Source organism: Carettochelys insculpta, chromosome 28 (genome assembly GCF_033958435.1).
Source record: "Carettochelys insculpta isolate YL-2023 chromosome 28, ASM3395843v1, whole genome shotgun sequence".
Lineage (NCBI taxonomy): Eukaryota > Metazoa > Chordata > Testudines > Carettochelyidae > Carettochelys > Carettochelys insculpta.
Window position 1 is genome coordinate 1,565,382 of NC_134164.1, and position 16,218 is coordinate 1,581,599.

General features: G+C 49.0%; 2 protein-coding genes across 4 annotated transcripts in view; both read left to right on the top strand.

Moving 5' to 3' along the window:
• The window catches only part of HOXB3 (homeobox B3), a 41,787-nt gene extending 32,160 nt beyond the window's left edge, over positions 1-9,627 (top strand). For 2 of the 3 annotated variants that reach the window (XM_074978738.1, XM_074978736.1), the window contains exons 2-3: positions 5,543-6,089; positions 7,244-9,627. In XM_074978738.1, the coding sequence (XP_074834839.1) occupies positions 5,663-6,089; positions 7,244-8,007 (1,191 nt within the window). In that variant the 5' untranslated portion in view covers positions 5,543-5,662 and the 3' untranslated portion in view covers positions 8,008-9,627. Of the gene's footprint in view, positions 1-377; positions 441-5,542; positions 6,090-7,243 lie in introns of all 3 variants that reach the window. The other variant, XM_074978737.1, reaches the window with a different exon arrangement.
• A 437-nt stretch (positions 9,628-10,064) lies between these two features.
• HOXB2 (homeobox B2) lies at positions 10,065-15,304 on the top strand. Its single transcript, XM_074978739.1, has 3 exons — positions 10,065-10,177; positions 12,406-13,284; positions 14,213-15,304. The coding sequence occupies exons 2-3, from the start codon at positions 12,906-12,908 to the stop codon at positions 14,809-14,811; spliced, it is 978 nt and encodes a 325-aa protein (XP_074834840.1). The 5' UTR covers positions 10,065-10,177; positions 12,406-12,905; the 3' UTR covers positions 14,812-15,304.
• The last annotated feature ends 914 nt before the right edge of the window (positions 15,305-16,218 follow it).

The window sequence follows — 16,218 nt, forward strand, 5'->3', positions numbered from 1 at the left end:
TGAACGCCTACCACAGATAAATCATTTCTTTCAACGACTGTTTCCCAGAGGCAAGTAGCGTCCAAATGTTTGGGAGCCATACACAGAAGTCGATTACAAAAGTACATGCGTGTCGCATTATACCAATCCTTCGGCTTGATGGTATCGCTGAGTGTAAAACAACTTCGGAAAAATGCCCAAAACTCCTGTGAAATTTCTTCTTTAGTCACCTTGTTGAGAAAAACGCCTCAGCTCGAACAGTGGGTTTTTAAAAATCCATTTAATTTTTGTCCATTAGAAACGATTTCCCACCATTATCCCTTAAGAGTTCGAGCTGTAATAAACTCGATGTGCCCTGTCTTGGTGATGCAAGTTTTGTCGATTTTTCTGTTTTACAGTTCTCTTTCATTCTCATACTGCTGCGCTGTCTCATTTGTGGTGGACCAGACAACTGAGAATTGGTGAGTGCTCTTAAACCTGATGCCTGGTCATTACAAGCAAAATCTTAGAGCCGAAAACCACTATTTTTCAAAAGAGACTGCTTATTTGCCTTTCACCAGATTTACAATAGCGATCGTTGCCTTACCTTTTCTGCGAAGTATTTTCAGTTTGCTACTAGCTTGTCTGTGTCACCTGTGGTTATAATTTCGGGTGGGTGTTTTAAATGGAGAATATTTTCTGTTTTCCCTTTGAAGTGAAGCCTAAAATGACCCGGACTGGAACATTTGGTGCTGAACGTGTGAATTAAAAAAAAAAAACTTAAAGAAATATAAGCAGAAATACACGTTGATATTAAACCTCATATCTACTTACAAGACACTAAGAGTACAGAAATACAATGATCTTTGTATCATTTTGTAAATTGTCCAGTCATTTCAAAAAAAGGACCAAGTTGGTACTTCGGAGAAGTTCTTTGCAGAGTGCAGGACACCTCTGGTATTCTAGATACTCGACCACAACCCTTTGAGATCCCTTCCTCTAAAATCTATTGAGTATTTTTCCTAGTAGGGGGTCTTTTAAAATAGGATAATCCATAAGTACGCTTCGTGCGGTGTCCTGGCCGCTCTGGGAGGCTGGTGTTCCAAAACAGGAGCTCTCCCGGAGCTGCAGAGGGGTGTCCAAGTTGTTCATAAAAAGTCAGAAGGGAAAAAAAATCGTCAGTGAAAAGCCAGACGCTCTTTCTCCCAGTTCTGCCGTGGAAGCCCTCACGGCTCAGGTCTGGAAACCGAGGTTAGAACAATGGGTGGAACCTCGAGGCCCTTAGTGAGTCTGAAGCCAGCACCTTGCACGTCTCCCCCGCCAGAGCCAAGCCTTCCTTGAGCTCCGTTGCCCAGGCACGCGCCCAAGTGGACACACCTTCCACGCGGGCCCCAAGCCCTGCGGGTGCGGCCCCCTTTCCCTGGCGGGCTGCGCCTGAATTCTCCGGTCAGCACTTCGCCGAGGGGCGAGGAGAAAACCTTTGCAAGCCGGGACAATGCCCGCGGGAGGGAAAAGTGCGGACACCTACATTCCTGGCCCGGGCTCCCTCCCACACGCCCTTCGCAACGCCGGTTGCACCTTCCCCCCAACGCAGCCGGGAAGTTCCCAGCTCACCCGCCTGGCGCGAAAAGCAGCGCCCGGCTTCAGCAGCCCCGGATTAATAAAGCAGGCCGCCGCCTCCCCGGCTCGGCTCGGCGCTGGGATTTCTCCCCCGCCCCTTTAGAAGTGCAAAGCCCGCCGCCAGGTGCGGGGGGGACAGGTAGCCACCAGGCAGAGAACTTTGACACTCACACCCCAGATGAAAGCCCCCTCCCCCCTGGAAGGCTTTGAGTTGCAGCGACACAAGGGACCCGTCCTTTTGTCACCCCGCCCTGCCCCGCCCTACCCGGCCCCCCTCCTTTTCCAAGGAAGACTCAGTCCCCGGCTGAGGGATTATCCCCGCCCCCCAATGTGTATTTCATAATTATTTCATCTTCGGAGTCAAACCCAGACCAGAGAGCGGCACCAGTGCCTGGAAAACCGGTGCCCTCCCCGGGAAGCGGGGGAAGGGTCCGGCGAGGCCGGGGGGGTATTAACATACGTTGACACCTCATTGGGGAGCACGTGAATGCAAGGAAGGGCTTTGCCATCTTTCCGCCTAGGCCTCGGCCCACCACGTCTGCAATTAGCATAATTTTTCACTAGTGACGCTGCTGGGGAGGCTGGGGGCTTTGCCCGGCGCTCCCGAGCCAACCTTGATTATTATTTAAAAAAAAAAAATTCCCAGCTATACCCCCTTCCCCCGCCCCCTGCCTCCCGGACCCGGCTTATCCCCCCGATTATTTGCAACCCCAGCCCCGCCGCGCCTGGCTAAAGCTTTTCTCGCTTTTCCCTTTTCCCTTTCCCCCTCCTTCCCTTCGTCTCTCCGCCGTGGCCATTGTTATCAGTGAGCAGGGCGTACCAGCCTACAGGGCCACGAGAATCCTCAGCGTTTGGCCGTTCCGAGCCCCGAGCCTTCCCTACCCATCCTGCAGGCTGTAAAGCAACTCGCTCCTTTTCGCTGCCCAAACGGAGAGAGAGGGGGAGAGAGAGAGAGAGAGAATTTGAGCAGCCGTAACCGAAAGCGCCCGTGGCTGAGCCCCCCTCCTTTGGCTGCATTGCTGGATTTCTCTTTTTTTCTCACACACACACACACACACACACACACACTTCTGTATAGATACACACACATCTTCCTTTAAGATTTTTTAAAGGGCGAGGGTGGCCTTCCTTGCTCATTGATTGCCTTGGCGCTGGATGTGAAAAATAGATCACGCCTGCCTGTATTTTGCTCGTCAGAGACTAAGGTAAGCCGGGCTCAAAGAGGCTATCACTTTGTGAATGGCGGAGTCTATGTCCCAATGATTTATGACCATATGACTCCAATCTCGGTTCAAGAAGAGTTCACAAGCTTTAAGCTTCCTTCCACGCAGCGACTGTTTCGCAGCCTTCATCCAGGGGCCTTTCTTTCCCCCCTGCTTTTCAACTGGGGGGTTCTGCTTGGGGGGTGATGGTGGGGGGGAGGAGGGAATTTTTAGGAATGTCGCTCTATTTTCCAGGAGTATTTGCCGCAAGGCAGCCGCTGGAATTTGAGGTGCTTTCCTGCACCGGCCTATTGTTAAGCGACGTGGCGTCAGCTTTCTGATTTTAAACTGGAAAGGGGTTTATTCTTTCTTTGGCTTGGTCTGGAAGGAAAGAGCCGCTCTTCTGCTTAACCAGAGTCAGGCTGGGAATTTAGGATTTCCAACATGGAGGGAATGGCTTTAAAAAGAAATAAATAGATCCCTCCCCACCCTCCCCTCCAATCTTCCTATGGACCTTTTGGCTTAGATGCCTGTTCCTTCTTCCTCTCCGTAGTTCAGCTGTTGCTGTTGTTATTTTTTTAAAATCGCCTCTAATCTTTGGCAGTAAAAGTTCCCAGGCAGGCTGTTGTGTCTTTAATGTTGCTCTCGGTCCCACAGTGAAACTTGGGCGGGTGGAAGCATAGCAGAACTGATCCTGCCATAGTTAATTGGAACATGATAGAATCGAATATTTATTATTCTGCCTGAGATTTTTTTTTTTAAAAAAACGCACAGTCCCTTGGAGTAAATAATTAGGATTCCGGCCGTCTTCGGGAAGATAAATGACCGACGTTTGTGACGCGTTGAGAGATGAACCTACAAAAGCGAATCTCTTCCAGTCAAGCCCCAAATCAGCCAGCTTTGCTTGCGGGTGCAGAAGGCGGTACATTTATTTTAGAGAGATATTTTTTCCCGTGGCCGCTGTCCTTTTCTGACCTGCTTTCCATATGCTTCGCAGGCAGTTTAAAAGAGAGAGAGAAAAAATATATATTTTTTCTAATGGGGAAAGCCGTGTGAAAACGGGAAGGCCTTGCAAAGGTTTCTACCTCTCTGCCTGCCGAGTCAATTTCAGCCTCGCCCCCTCCCCTATTCATAATAAATGTACTGCTGTTTGCTAATGAATTCACAGCTCTTCAGCTCGGGTAGAGGAGTCTACTTTTTAATATTTATCGCTGGGAGGAAATCAAACAAGAGTGCTGCCTCCAATAATTCTCAGCAAAATGATACCAGCCTCTTTGTCGAGGAAATAAATAAATAATGTCTCCGTGGGAGCTCTCAGGCAGATTTGGGAAAGGAGGAAGGACTGAGTTTGGTGTATAAAAACTAAATCCGTTGTACATGTGTATATTGGCTCAGTGTGCGGTTTGACGTGCAGGCAGAGCTGGTTTGACATAACCACAAACACACAAAAGTCGGCGGGGGGAGGAGAGACGGGAGCGTTATTCATGGTAAAACCGTGCATTGTGTTCCAGCTTTTGTGTTTATATATATATATCGATCGCCTTGGACTTTGTTTCCAGTACCTTTCCAAAACAGATACTAGACCTGCTCAGATTAAATTTAAACGTGGATGTAAATACTAAAACAAGATCCCGCCTCGAAAAATGAGAGGAGCAATAGAGGAATCCAGGTTTTTAAGATAAGTTTGCCGCATGGTTGATCCCCAGACACCAAATTATTTCCTGATCAGTGTCCCTTCTTGTCGCTCCCCGCCCCCCCGCCGGCCCCGATCCCGCATTCAGAAAGTTCATGGTTCGGGTAAAAAGAGGTAGTCAAGGCTGTTTCGTTCCGGGTTTTGTGGAAATTTTGGGCTTGGACGAGAAAGAAACCCGAAAACAGAAGGGGAGAGGCGGGAGGATGGTGAAAAGTTAACGGGGGAGAAAACTAAAACCAAATGGCCTGGCGAGAAAATTGTTTTTGACTAAACAAACCCAACCAAAGAACAATGCAACTGCACTTGGAGGCAATTCTTGTCCAATGGCAGTCCCAGAGTCAAGATTGTAAAGGAAGGGGTTTGAGGAGTGCAAAGGTGTGTTTTCTAAACACAACCTGTGAGAGCTTCCACAGCGCAGCAAATACACCAAAACTAAAAGCAGCCGTTTGCGGTGGATGCCCCAGTAGCTGTTTACAATGTTTTCTCCAGAATTACGAAGACAACGTGCGTTACTGTGGCAGCAGCACATCAAACTTCTGGACTTGATAGAGACCATTTGCTGTTCATGCTTTAAAATCACATAACCGCGCGAAGCAGTCCTGCAATAAAGCAGCAGAACTCTATAGTATCTGCTCCTCCAAGCCTGCGTTTCTGGGCACCTCCAAGCCACCTCTCTTGCATGTTGGGGAAGTGTTTATTGCCTGGCCTGGATTGTGCTGGGGGTAAAAAGGCATGAGGGCTATTCTGGTCATGTTTGTAGTTAGCAGTTATCCGTTCTGTGCCCTTCTTCCTGTGTGAACGTGGGCATGTGACTATGTGTAGGTTCGCCTACAAAATCGCTCGTGTTTCTACATTCGTGGCACAAGCTGGTAGGGGAAAAATGCACTGACTTCCATAAACAAACTTTCAACTAGTTCCTGGGCCTGGGGAGGAGGAACGCAGGACAAATCTGTTCAAAGCATCTGCTTGCCCTGGTCTGTGGGCTCCTATTCATGTCATGTGCTTTTCAGGGCCTAAGATGGATTCATAGCCAGGCCACTATTATTGTGCGTTTCTTCTAACCTTTCAGGTCAGCTTCCAAGAGAGGACTGGAACCGGATCGTCACGTGACCTTGGGGGTGCCAATGTTCTTCCATAAGGGTCTCCAGACCCTGGTAGCCGGTAGCAATATTTCTGGGGAGTCCGGGAGATGCAGAAAACAACCTACTACGACAGTTCGACGCTGTTTGGAGGCTATTCCTACCAGGGTGCTAATGGGTTTGGTTATGATAGCCCTCAACAGCCTTTCCAGCCTGCGTCCCACGTGGAGAATGACTATCAGAGATCCTCCTGCTCCCTCCAGTCTCTCGGAAACTCTGCCCCACACGCCAAAAGTAAAGACCTGAATGGAAGCTGCATGCGCCCGAGTTTGCCCAGAGAGCATCACCAGGCCCCATCTGTTTCGCCACCCCCAAACTCTGTCACCAATAGCAACAGCAATAACCAGTCCGGGAGCAGTAAAACGGCCCCCAGCAAATCAAATCTCAGCTCCAACGCGACCCTCACCAAACAGATTTTCCCCTGGATGAAAGAATCGAGACAAAACTCCAAACAGAAAAACAGCTCCCCTAGCACAGGTATAACGCTCTGCTTCCCTAGCCGCCTCCTTGCCCGACCAGCGAGGCCATGAAGCCACCGGCCTGAGTCCTCCTGTCTGAAAGCGGAGAAATACAGGCGCTGCTACTGCTGCTCCGGGTGGAGCAGCCAAGCTATCCAGCCCCTATGCTAGCCAACCGCCCAGTGGTGCCCAACTCTTTCAATAACGCCCGCGAGATCTGGCCCATTCCGAAGATTTAGCTGCACACACACGCTCGTATATTCATTTACTGTAAGTGCCAGACCGGCGTAGCAAAAGGCACTCGGTACCCTGCACACCGCTAAAGGGGGCTGCGGCACTGAATGCATGTAGTTGCTAATAAATATGTAACCCCGCTGCAGCCCATCCATCAATATTAAAGAAATTCCATAGTCTATTACATTGCCGTCTATTTATCGAGCTGTAGCTAGCTAGAAAAAAACGCCATGCAGTTGCTCTAACACACACACATACACACAGAGGTATAATTATGAACACACAACAGATATAGAACACCATATACAATTGCACACACGTACACATACACACACGTCTGCTTATTATATATCTATAGGTAGATATAAACTACAGCATTTGTGTTCTTGATGCATATCTGGTCTATTAGTGCAATTGTAGAAGATATGCGTAACAGACAGATGAGAACTGCATCTGCGAATAAGATCATAAGTGATCGCGTATCTGTCAGGCGAGGCACACCTACCCGGTGTGTAAATACGTGTGGCTTATCGCCTCTGTTAAATACACACCCACCTTTTTACAAAACACCCTCTCGGCCTGTGAGTATCAACTATGCCCACATGAGAGCACACGCCGGCTCCCCTGCTTATATTAATTTGCTTTCCCAAACACTGGCCTCTGCCAAATGCTATTGTCTCAGAATTATCTCTTGAAAATAATCGACTCCTAAATAAATGGCCCTGGAACCCTTTTCTGCATGACATGATCAAATTTTCATAAGGCAGGGCAGCTCTGGAGAACAGAACTCTTAATAAATGACACGGTTATAGAGTGCCGGCTAATGCCAAGGGTGGGGGAGGGCTGGAGCCGCCGAGCCTGTTACTGGATTTATTAGGAACCAGGACATTCAATTGCGGCGTGTAAGTAATTATCTTTTATTTCATTTCGGGCCGGCAGAGAGCTGCAGCGGCGAGAGAAGCCCTCCGGGTTCGTCTGCCTCGAAACGCGCCCGCACCGCCTACACCAGCGCGCAGCTGGTGGAGCTGGAGAAGGAATTCCACTTCAACCGCTACCTGTGCCGGCCCCGCCGCGTGGAGATGGCCAACCTGCTCAACCTCAGCGAGCGGCAGATCAAGATCTGGTTCCAGAACCGGCGGATGAAGTACAAGAAGGACCAGAAGTCCAAAGGCGTGGGCTCCTCTTCGGGGGGCCCCTCCCCGACGGGCAGCCCGCCCCAGCCCATGCAGAGCTCGGCGGGGTTCATGAACGCCTTGCACTCCATGACTGGTAACTACGAGGCGCCCTCGCCTCCGTCCTTCAACAAGCCCCACCAGAACGCCTATGCCATCTCAGCCAGCTACCAAAACCCCATCAAGGGTTGCCCCTCCCAACAGAAGTACGCCAGCACGGCGCCCGAGTACGACCCCCACGTGTTACCAGGCAATGGCAGCACCTATGGGACCCCCAGTATGCAAGGCAGCCCTGTGTATGTCGGAGGCAGCTATGTGGATTCTATGCCTGCTTCGGGCCCCTCCCTTTACGGCCTCAATCACCTCCCCCACCACCAGTCTGGCAGCATGGACTACAACGGGGCGCAGCAGATGCCACCCAGCCAGCACCATGGACCATGTGAGACCCACCCAACCTACACAGACCTTTCCACGCACCACGCCTCTTCTCAGGGCAGAATCCAAGAGGCGCCCAAACTCACCCACCTGTGACAGAGGGGCGGAGGCAGGGTGGCTCGGGGGGAGAGCAGGACAGACTGGCGAGGAAGTTGTGGAGCTCTGAAATGGGGCCGTGGATCCGCAGCGGGATTTGGTTCAGAAACATGAGTGTTGAGCCCATGAGATATTTGTTTTGGTGGCCCATCAAGTGGAGGTTTCTGGCTCTCCCTGGGTTCACCAACCCAGATAGACGCAACTTCTTTCTGATGATTAATTCTATTTGTTTGCAAGATGCAGCTCGCAAATCCATCCATCCATCCATCCCCATACACCCTACCTCTCTTTCTTTCTCTCTCTGTCCCCATTCACCTTCTCTCTCTCTATCCCTCCTAATGCTTTAACACAAATGCTTTTGAATATATTTGGGTGTAGTGTTATGGAAATCTGGCAAGATACAAAGCCAAAACAACCTGATCTATTTTCATAAAATACCAATAATGGCCAAGGATTCCTCGGCCGTGGATAAGGATAGCATCCTGTCAACCCATCACAGCCATGCCGTTTGCCTGTCAACATCAGATTTAAAAAAAAAAAATCTAAACAGCTGCACGGAAAACTACACCCTTCAGATCCCCTCCCCACCCAAGAATATTGCCTTTTCCCTTCTAGTCTAACTCTTGAAATGAAGCACGTCTTTTCTTCTGAGCCATTCCTCCCATCCGCCACATTAGCTGAGAATATACTGATCTGCCAACATTTGGAAACAGAACCTCTCTCTCTCCTGCTCCTCACCCGGTCCCCAAATAGGTTTTGTAGCTGCAAAGATTCTGGAAATACATTTCCGCATCCAAGCTGATGTTTTAAAAATTTTAAGAGGCCGAAGAGAGGAAGAGAAAGTTGACAGGTCTGGATATTTTTAACCTTTGCCTCTTATGCAGTGATGTCTCCATTCGATTACACGGTTTTTGTTTTTAGCCTTCATTCACAAGAAGAAAGCAATGTTAAGACTGAGCAATCCTACTTCTCTTTCGACTTAACGTGAAAACAGGGTATTTTTGAACAAACGCTATGTCCTCCCAAATGAAGCAGAGGTGAATGGACCTTTGGTATTTGCTGATGCTTTCTTGTCGGGACATCTTTGTTGCACTTAGAGTTTACATTGAATGGGTATAAAACAACTTTGAAGGGCGTTAGTCCAACTCAATTGTGGCGTCTTTCAAAAGCTGTGTGTTCTGGTGAACATTCATATATATTTATTGGTTATAGCCAGTTTAAAGTATTTTCCTTTTTTTGTATTATTTATCCCCAACATTATGTATTTATATGAGAAAAAAGAATCAAATTGTACTTTTTTAGTATTTACTTGTTATAAAGGACATTGTGTTTCCTTGTCACTGTACAACGAGCTTATTTTAGTTATTGTAATTTAGAAATACCAGTAGTTTTCTGTTACCCTCGTACTTATGAATAATGTAATTAGTTCTACTGGAGGCATGAGAGCAGAACCAGACTGTAATTGTATAGCCCTGAATTAGGAGAACTATAGCTAACCCCCCTCCTACATCACTGCTCCTCTTTGGAGATCTTTCTTTGTTCCTATAGTAGGTATTTTATTTCCCTGCTGAAGGGTTGTCTGTTGAACCATTCTTGAATAAACTTTCTGTTATCAATTTTGATCTTGTCCTATTAATCGGCTCTAAAAGCAAAGATAGAATAAAGACAAAGTAGTCAAAACACAAGCTTAAACATGCCCGAGACTAAAGACAGGGAGATGGGTGTCTGGAGCTTTCCCTCCGTGGCACATATCTCCCCCTCCGGTTAGCATCCTATTTGTTTTACAGAGCAGATTCTAAACCATTGGCACGTTCCTAGACTGCAATATTTAATCGCAAAGTTAATAGCAAGACGCTCTGTCTCCTGGGAACCCTGCTTAACATTCTCCCAAGCAGACTAAAGTTCAGAGTCCCCTTTTGGCTTACAAAGGGATCACGTGTCTTCCGACCGGCACAGCCAATGGGCCTAAAATGAAAACAAAGGAAAAATGATTAATCATACAAAAAGGGATTTTAATACCGGAGTGAAATTAAACCACTAGAAGCGGCAGAAGGATAAAACCTGGGAGCTGAGAGGGAGAAGGGGAAGGCAATCTGACGAGCAGCAGCGAAAACAAAGCTAAGATAACGCTGGCTGAGGCTGGACGATTTGTCTTTCATGCGCCAAAGCCGTAAGCAAACTTGGGTTCCAAGCGGGGAGGTTCAATAAAAGTTCTTTGATGCTGGAATTGGATACGAACCCCAAACGCCCCTTTCCTTTGGCTGGAGCAAAGCGAGAAAGTGAGCCCGAAATCCTGACGCTGTTATTGAAAAAAGGTGGAAAGGCGCCGAGCACGAACCTCCTTCTGATTGGAAACAGGGGCTGAAATTTACTAATTGGCGGTGTGGCCTGTCTGGGCGTACAGCCTTCTCGGTCAGATCACACACTCACCCACCCAGTCTGTCCATAGGGCGGAATGAGGTGATTTTAAATTCCTTCCACCGGTGATCTCTTTCTAACATGTGAAATGCCCCCTTAGTCATTAGCGCCTTTGTGCGATAAGGAATAATAATTAACCACCTCAACAAGGGAGGAAGAATCCTGCTTGTCAGGACTGTAAGAGGATAATAGTCACCACCATCGGGAGCAATTTTAAGATTCGATGATGTTATAATTTTAAAGCACAGGCGTAGGGAAGTTTTCATCGGGATCTGGGCAGCTAAGGATATTCGAGGTGGTTTTTTTTTTGTTTTGTTTTGTTTTTGCGGGGAGGGAACTACTGGAATATAATTTTCTGGGTGCTGTAACAGAATTGAAAATAGCGAGCGCCATATAGTTCGATTTTGTATCCGGAAATACTCCGGACGAGTTTCAAAAGAAGGAAAAGTGAATCCAGCATCAGCTCATATTTCCTGGCTCTTACCGCTGTTGCCTCTTTTGTTTCACTTCCTCTGCAGCCTGCCGTGTTCTCGGTTTATTTTGCACATAATTGTATTAAATAAGACGACTTGGTTTTGGTTTGAAAAAAGTTTGCACTTATCTTTAATGTCCAGTATCCATGTAAGGTAGCTTTCTCAGTAAGAAAGTAAAAAAATTAATACTACGTGAAATAAAGAGCAAAAATATCCCCTCCCAGCAGGTTTATATCTGTAATTTTCATATGAGTAAGGAAAAAGCAAATAAATTAAAGAAGTTATCATCACTTGCCAAATTGTTTCAACATACCATCCGTTTCCCGGGCAGCAGAGAATATTATTCTATTGTATCATTAAAAGTAAGATTCAAATAAAGCCAATGTTTAAATGGTTTTGATTTGAATCTGTTTTGATTTGCCTGTTGTTTTTTGTTGCTTTACCTTGTGTCCTGATCTCAGCAGAAATCTAACCAAACAAGTACGAACTTTTTGAAAAAATGCTCTTTCAACAGTAAGTCCAAGTCGGGATTGCAGCCATCTAGTTTTTCGCTGTTTTATTTTCCTCTCCCTTTTCCTGGACTGCACTTCGGCGGGGCTGTAGATTTATGTGTTTCTCTTTAAATGCTTACCACCCACACGGATGTTTTAGCTGACAAAAGTTTCTAGGCTTTACTGCCGGGAGGACTGCAGTTCGCCAGCCCTACTTTCCTACAAGATGCGGGAAAACAGAGTTTAAACAAACAAACTGAAAACATTCTAAACTGCTAAGATGCCGTATGTTTTGTCTACTTCCCCCCTAGTTTCTCGTTGTCTAATCTTTCTTATTTCTCTAGGTTAAAGTGTTCCAATATTTCCTCTCCCAATAACTGTAATGAAAGCCAAATTTCTCTGGGAAGTTGGTAAGGCCCAGCTGTCAAAGGCTTTCGAACAAAAGATTGATGGTTTCTCTCGGTTTTGTGTGCGTGTGCCTGTGTGTGAAGCTGTTACTCTAGACGAAACAAAGTTCTTACTGGGGAAGGACTTTCAATTTTATTAATTGTATTTAAACTATCAAAGTGAAGCTGTTCAGGGAAAATAAATCTGACTTTACAGATTATCAGAGACGTTAAAAAGTCCCGCTCCATCTTTGCACCAAAGTTTAAAGCATCCATCCATTAAGTCTCACTTAGGAGCAGTGGACTAAGTGCAATTTTTGAAAGGTAATTTAATAAGCTAAGATTTTTTCTAGTCCACTTTCGAGGCTTGCTTAATGACTTCAGAGATGTTGGAAGGAACATCTGACCGCCCTAAAGATGAACCTCTCAACTCAACTTTCCTACCGACCTGAACTTTTTAAAAATCCCAGCTGCAGAGACTGGTAAATCTGCGACTCCAACGGGCCTAGTTTTAGGCTTGTGTTTCCCCACCTCTTCGTGAACCTACCCTACCTCTGCCTCAACTTGGGAAAGTTCTTTTCTATGCCTGATTTCAACCATTGTCAAAACTTTTTTTTTTCTTTTTTATAGCGAGTTCGCTTCTCAATTGCCCCTGTCTTGCAGAATGTGCTCATCAGCCATTCTGGGCCCAGGCAGGGAAGGAGTTAAAAAGACAAATTCGATCATCCCACCCATCTCTGCCTTACAGGCCCTTCCACTTCTGCAGCATCTGGAGACACACCTTCCAAACGCCAGCGCCCACGTCCTTCTGAACGGGGGCAAAGGATGCGTCCTAAGAAGCATTTTATTTTCATCTACTAAAGAAAATAATGCCTTCTGTTTTGCAGCAGGCCCCCCCTGCCATTGGCCGAGGCTGGTCATGTGACCAGGAATTGGCTGCAGTTTCGCCCCAGTCTCCAGTTTAATAGAGCAAGGTCCCCATACGCCTGTATTATCTGCAATATAACAATTATAAAAGCCTGGGAATCGTCATCATAACCATAACAATAAAAAAACCTGGGGCCCTAAGACTTCCTCCCTCCTCCTCTTCCTTTTTCCCCTCCCTTTTCCACTGGGCCCTGGAAAAAGCCATGAATTTTGAATGTGAGAGGGAGATCGGGTTTATAAATAGCCAGCCTTCGCTCGCCGAGTGCCTGACGTCTCTTCCCGCTGTCCTGGAGACATTTCAAACTTCATCAATCAAGGAGTCGACATTAATTCCACCTCCTTTTGAGCAAACCGTCCTCAGCCTGAATCCTTGTTCCAGCAGCCAGGCGAGACCAAGAAGCCAAAAACCAGCAGCTCATGGCCTGGCCCAGCAGCGCCCGAGCCCGTTGGGCCCTTTGGCTGCAGAATTTCCCTGGATGAAAGAGAAGAAATCGGCCAAGAAAACGACTCAGGCTTCATCTTCCTCCTCCTCTTCGCCATCCTCTTCCTCCTTCCCGGGGTCTGCGGCTGCATCTCCTGCAGGTCTGTACAATGTCGGGTGGGGGTGGGGTGCTATTTCTTGGGCTCGGAGAGGATTCAGATAGTGAACCTGCTGGCATCATTCAGCCCCTCATCCACTCCCCACCCCCAGCCCTGAAACGGCGTTACGCAGTAAAATGCACCGGGCGCAGCCTGATTTTGGGGTTCCCCTTCCCACGCCGGGGCACATCAAAGAGAGAACCCTTGCTGGTTCTGAATCTCTCTCCCAAGGAATAAAGCTACAAGCCACAGCAGCTGCCCTTGGAATCGGAAGCCAAATTCTAGCACGCCAGGACTCCAGCAAGCCTGGAGATGACCCCCCCTTTACAGCTTTCGGGGGTGGGGGTGGGGGTGTTGCTGATGCTTTTGTGTATGTGCTTGTGATGGAGGAGCGAGACAGAGCCTGCCCTGGCGGTACCCATTAGAAACCTGGGGGCTGGGAGGGGAGGCCGTAGCCAGCCCAAGATCGCAGCGCCCTTTTCCCCAGGTCTCAAGAGAATCTTCTTCCCAAGAATCGAGGCTGTGTTTTCTCTGGGGTCCCAAAGGGCAGAACCTTTTTCCGTGTGTCGGGAGGGAGCCTGTGATCTTCCCTCCTCCCTTGTGCGTGTCTGTAAGGGCGAGCCAGGTAGATTCAGCCACAAGGCGATGATAACGCCGGGCTCTGGCTCTGTAGCCTCTGCCCTTTGCGTTGGGTTTCCAGACTGCTGACAGCAGCTCTGCCAGGGGGAAGAGGTGCTCTCCTTCCCCCGTGGGTGGGGACCTTGAAGTGATTTGGGGAGGGGGTGAATCTTGGTTTCTCCTGGGGCAGCTTGACTCTGCCGCGTGTTGAGCCCAGTTCCGCCGGCCCTGGAACGGGCAGCTCACGGGGGTCATTCCAACCTGCTCTCTCTCTTTCCCCCTTTTTCCAACGTGCGGCGGTGTGTGTGTGAAGACACCCAGGGGCTGCCAGAGACCGGCGCGGGCGGCGCCCGGCGGCTCCGCACAGCCTACACCAACACTCAGCTCCTGGAGCTGGAGAAGGAATTCCACTTCAACAAATACCTGTGCAGGCCGCGGCGGGTGGAGATCGCGGCGCTGCTGGACCTGAGCGAAAGGCAGGTCAAGGTGTGGTTCCAGAACCGCCGGATGAAGCACAAGCGGCAGACCCAGCACCACGAGCCCTCGGAAGGGGACCTGGGCTACCCCCAGCTGGAGGAGTGCAGCGACGAGGCGGAGGAGACCTCCCCGTTCGGCCAAGCCCTGGAGACCCCCTGCCCCTTTCCGGCCAAAACCCACGAGGCGCCCAGCGCTCCGCAGCCGCCCAGCCCCGGGTACTCGACGCCCACCGCCGAGCCCGGGGCCGCGCGCCGCGAGGACAATGCCTTGCCGGGAAGGCAGGACTCCCCTTTGCTGCCGGATCTGAGCATCTTCGCGGCGGACTGCCCCCTCCAGGGCTCCCTGCAGAGCCCGGTCCCCTTCTCGGAGGAAGAGCTGGACTTTTTCACGAGCACCTTGTGCACTATAGACCTGCAACAGCTGAATTTCCAATAACCGCTCCCCGCCGCGCTGGGTCTCTCTGCCCCACGCCCCACCGCCACTCGGAGCCCCGTCTTCCTTAGCCCCTTAACACGCCTGCTAACGCGGACTCTAGATGCCAGGCCTGGCCAGCCCTTTCAGCAGCTGTTTCCATTGAACGGCTCTGCGGTGTTTGCTAAATCCAGGTATTTAACGACCCTTTTATTTTCTCTCCTATTTATTGAAAAGAAATAGGCAACCAGTCCTCACACGCGCCGGCAAGCTCCTTAGGAAGCCGCAGCCCACCCCGGGGAAACATCTGCAACTCGTCCCCGTGACTGTCTCAGGAATCCGAAGGAAATTTTTAGATTTCTTAATGAAAAAGAAATAATAACAAAAATCCCGGAGGAACTTTGCTTCCTCTTTTTTAAGTTTTAGATGTAGATTATTTATTCAAATCCTTTAATAGTAAATGGCAAATTATTTATTGTACATTATTTTCATAGATTAAATAAATGTCTTTATAAAACGAAAACAAGTCGTTACCCTTTTTCTATTTCTTCTTTGAGAGCATTGTTCTGTTCTCCCCGTCCCCCGCAAATTAAAATCTCCCCGTGCTTTGTTTGCCCTGCCTGGCGGCTTTTAGCTTTGCGTCTAAACTGGGAGGGTGAGAAGAGGAAGAAAGGTGAGCTCACAAATAACGTTTTTGTAGAAAGCAGGTCCTCAGGGAGGGGACACGGTATTCATTAAACTTTCGCGTTCGATTTCCCTGGGCTGGGATTTCCCCCCCCCCCCCCCCACATAGAACAAAGCATTTGCTTCAAGTTTCAACATTTATGCTGCTGATTTTTGCCCAAGGCACCTGGTGCTCTTCTAGCGAACATGTTGGGAAATAAAAGTCGTTTGCAGAGAAATATCAATTCACAGATCCCAAAGTTTAAAACCTCAGCGCTGCCAAAACACCCTCCAGGACCGCCAACAGGTACAGAGGCTCGGCGCGCTCTGATTTTTGCAGGGTAGAAGTTTGCGGTAAATATTCCCCGTCTCCGGCGGTGTTGGCAGCACAACAATGAGAACCCCGCAGACAAAAGGCAGCGGCCTGACGCCCCCAGTCCTTCACTCCTCGGCCTTTGGAGAAGGAAAAGCGCCATTCTACACCGGGGGAGGGGGAGGAGAGAGGACACTGTGCCTGGAGCCAAGCAACGCTCCGCAGACGCCTCTGACTGCAAACGCTGCCCCGCGTTGAGTGGTAGAAAGGGAAGGGAGGGACGCGGCACCTACAAGTGGGGGAATTAAGCTGAGCGGAACCAGAACCCCCCCCCCGCACCTCAGCCGCAGCTGGGGAGTTCTGATGGCAGTTTGCGCTGCTCTGGCCGGGCTGGCGCCTCCTCGCGGGATCGCGCTCTTCCGACCTGCGCTTGTAACCCCGGCCAGGTCTCAGAG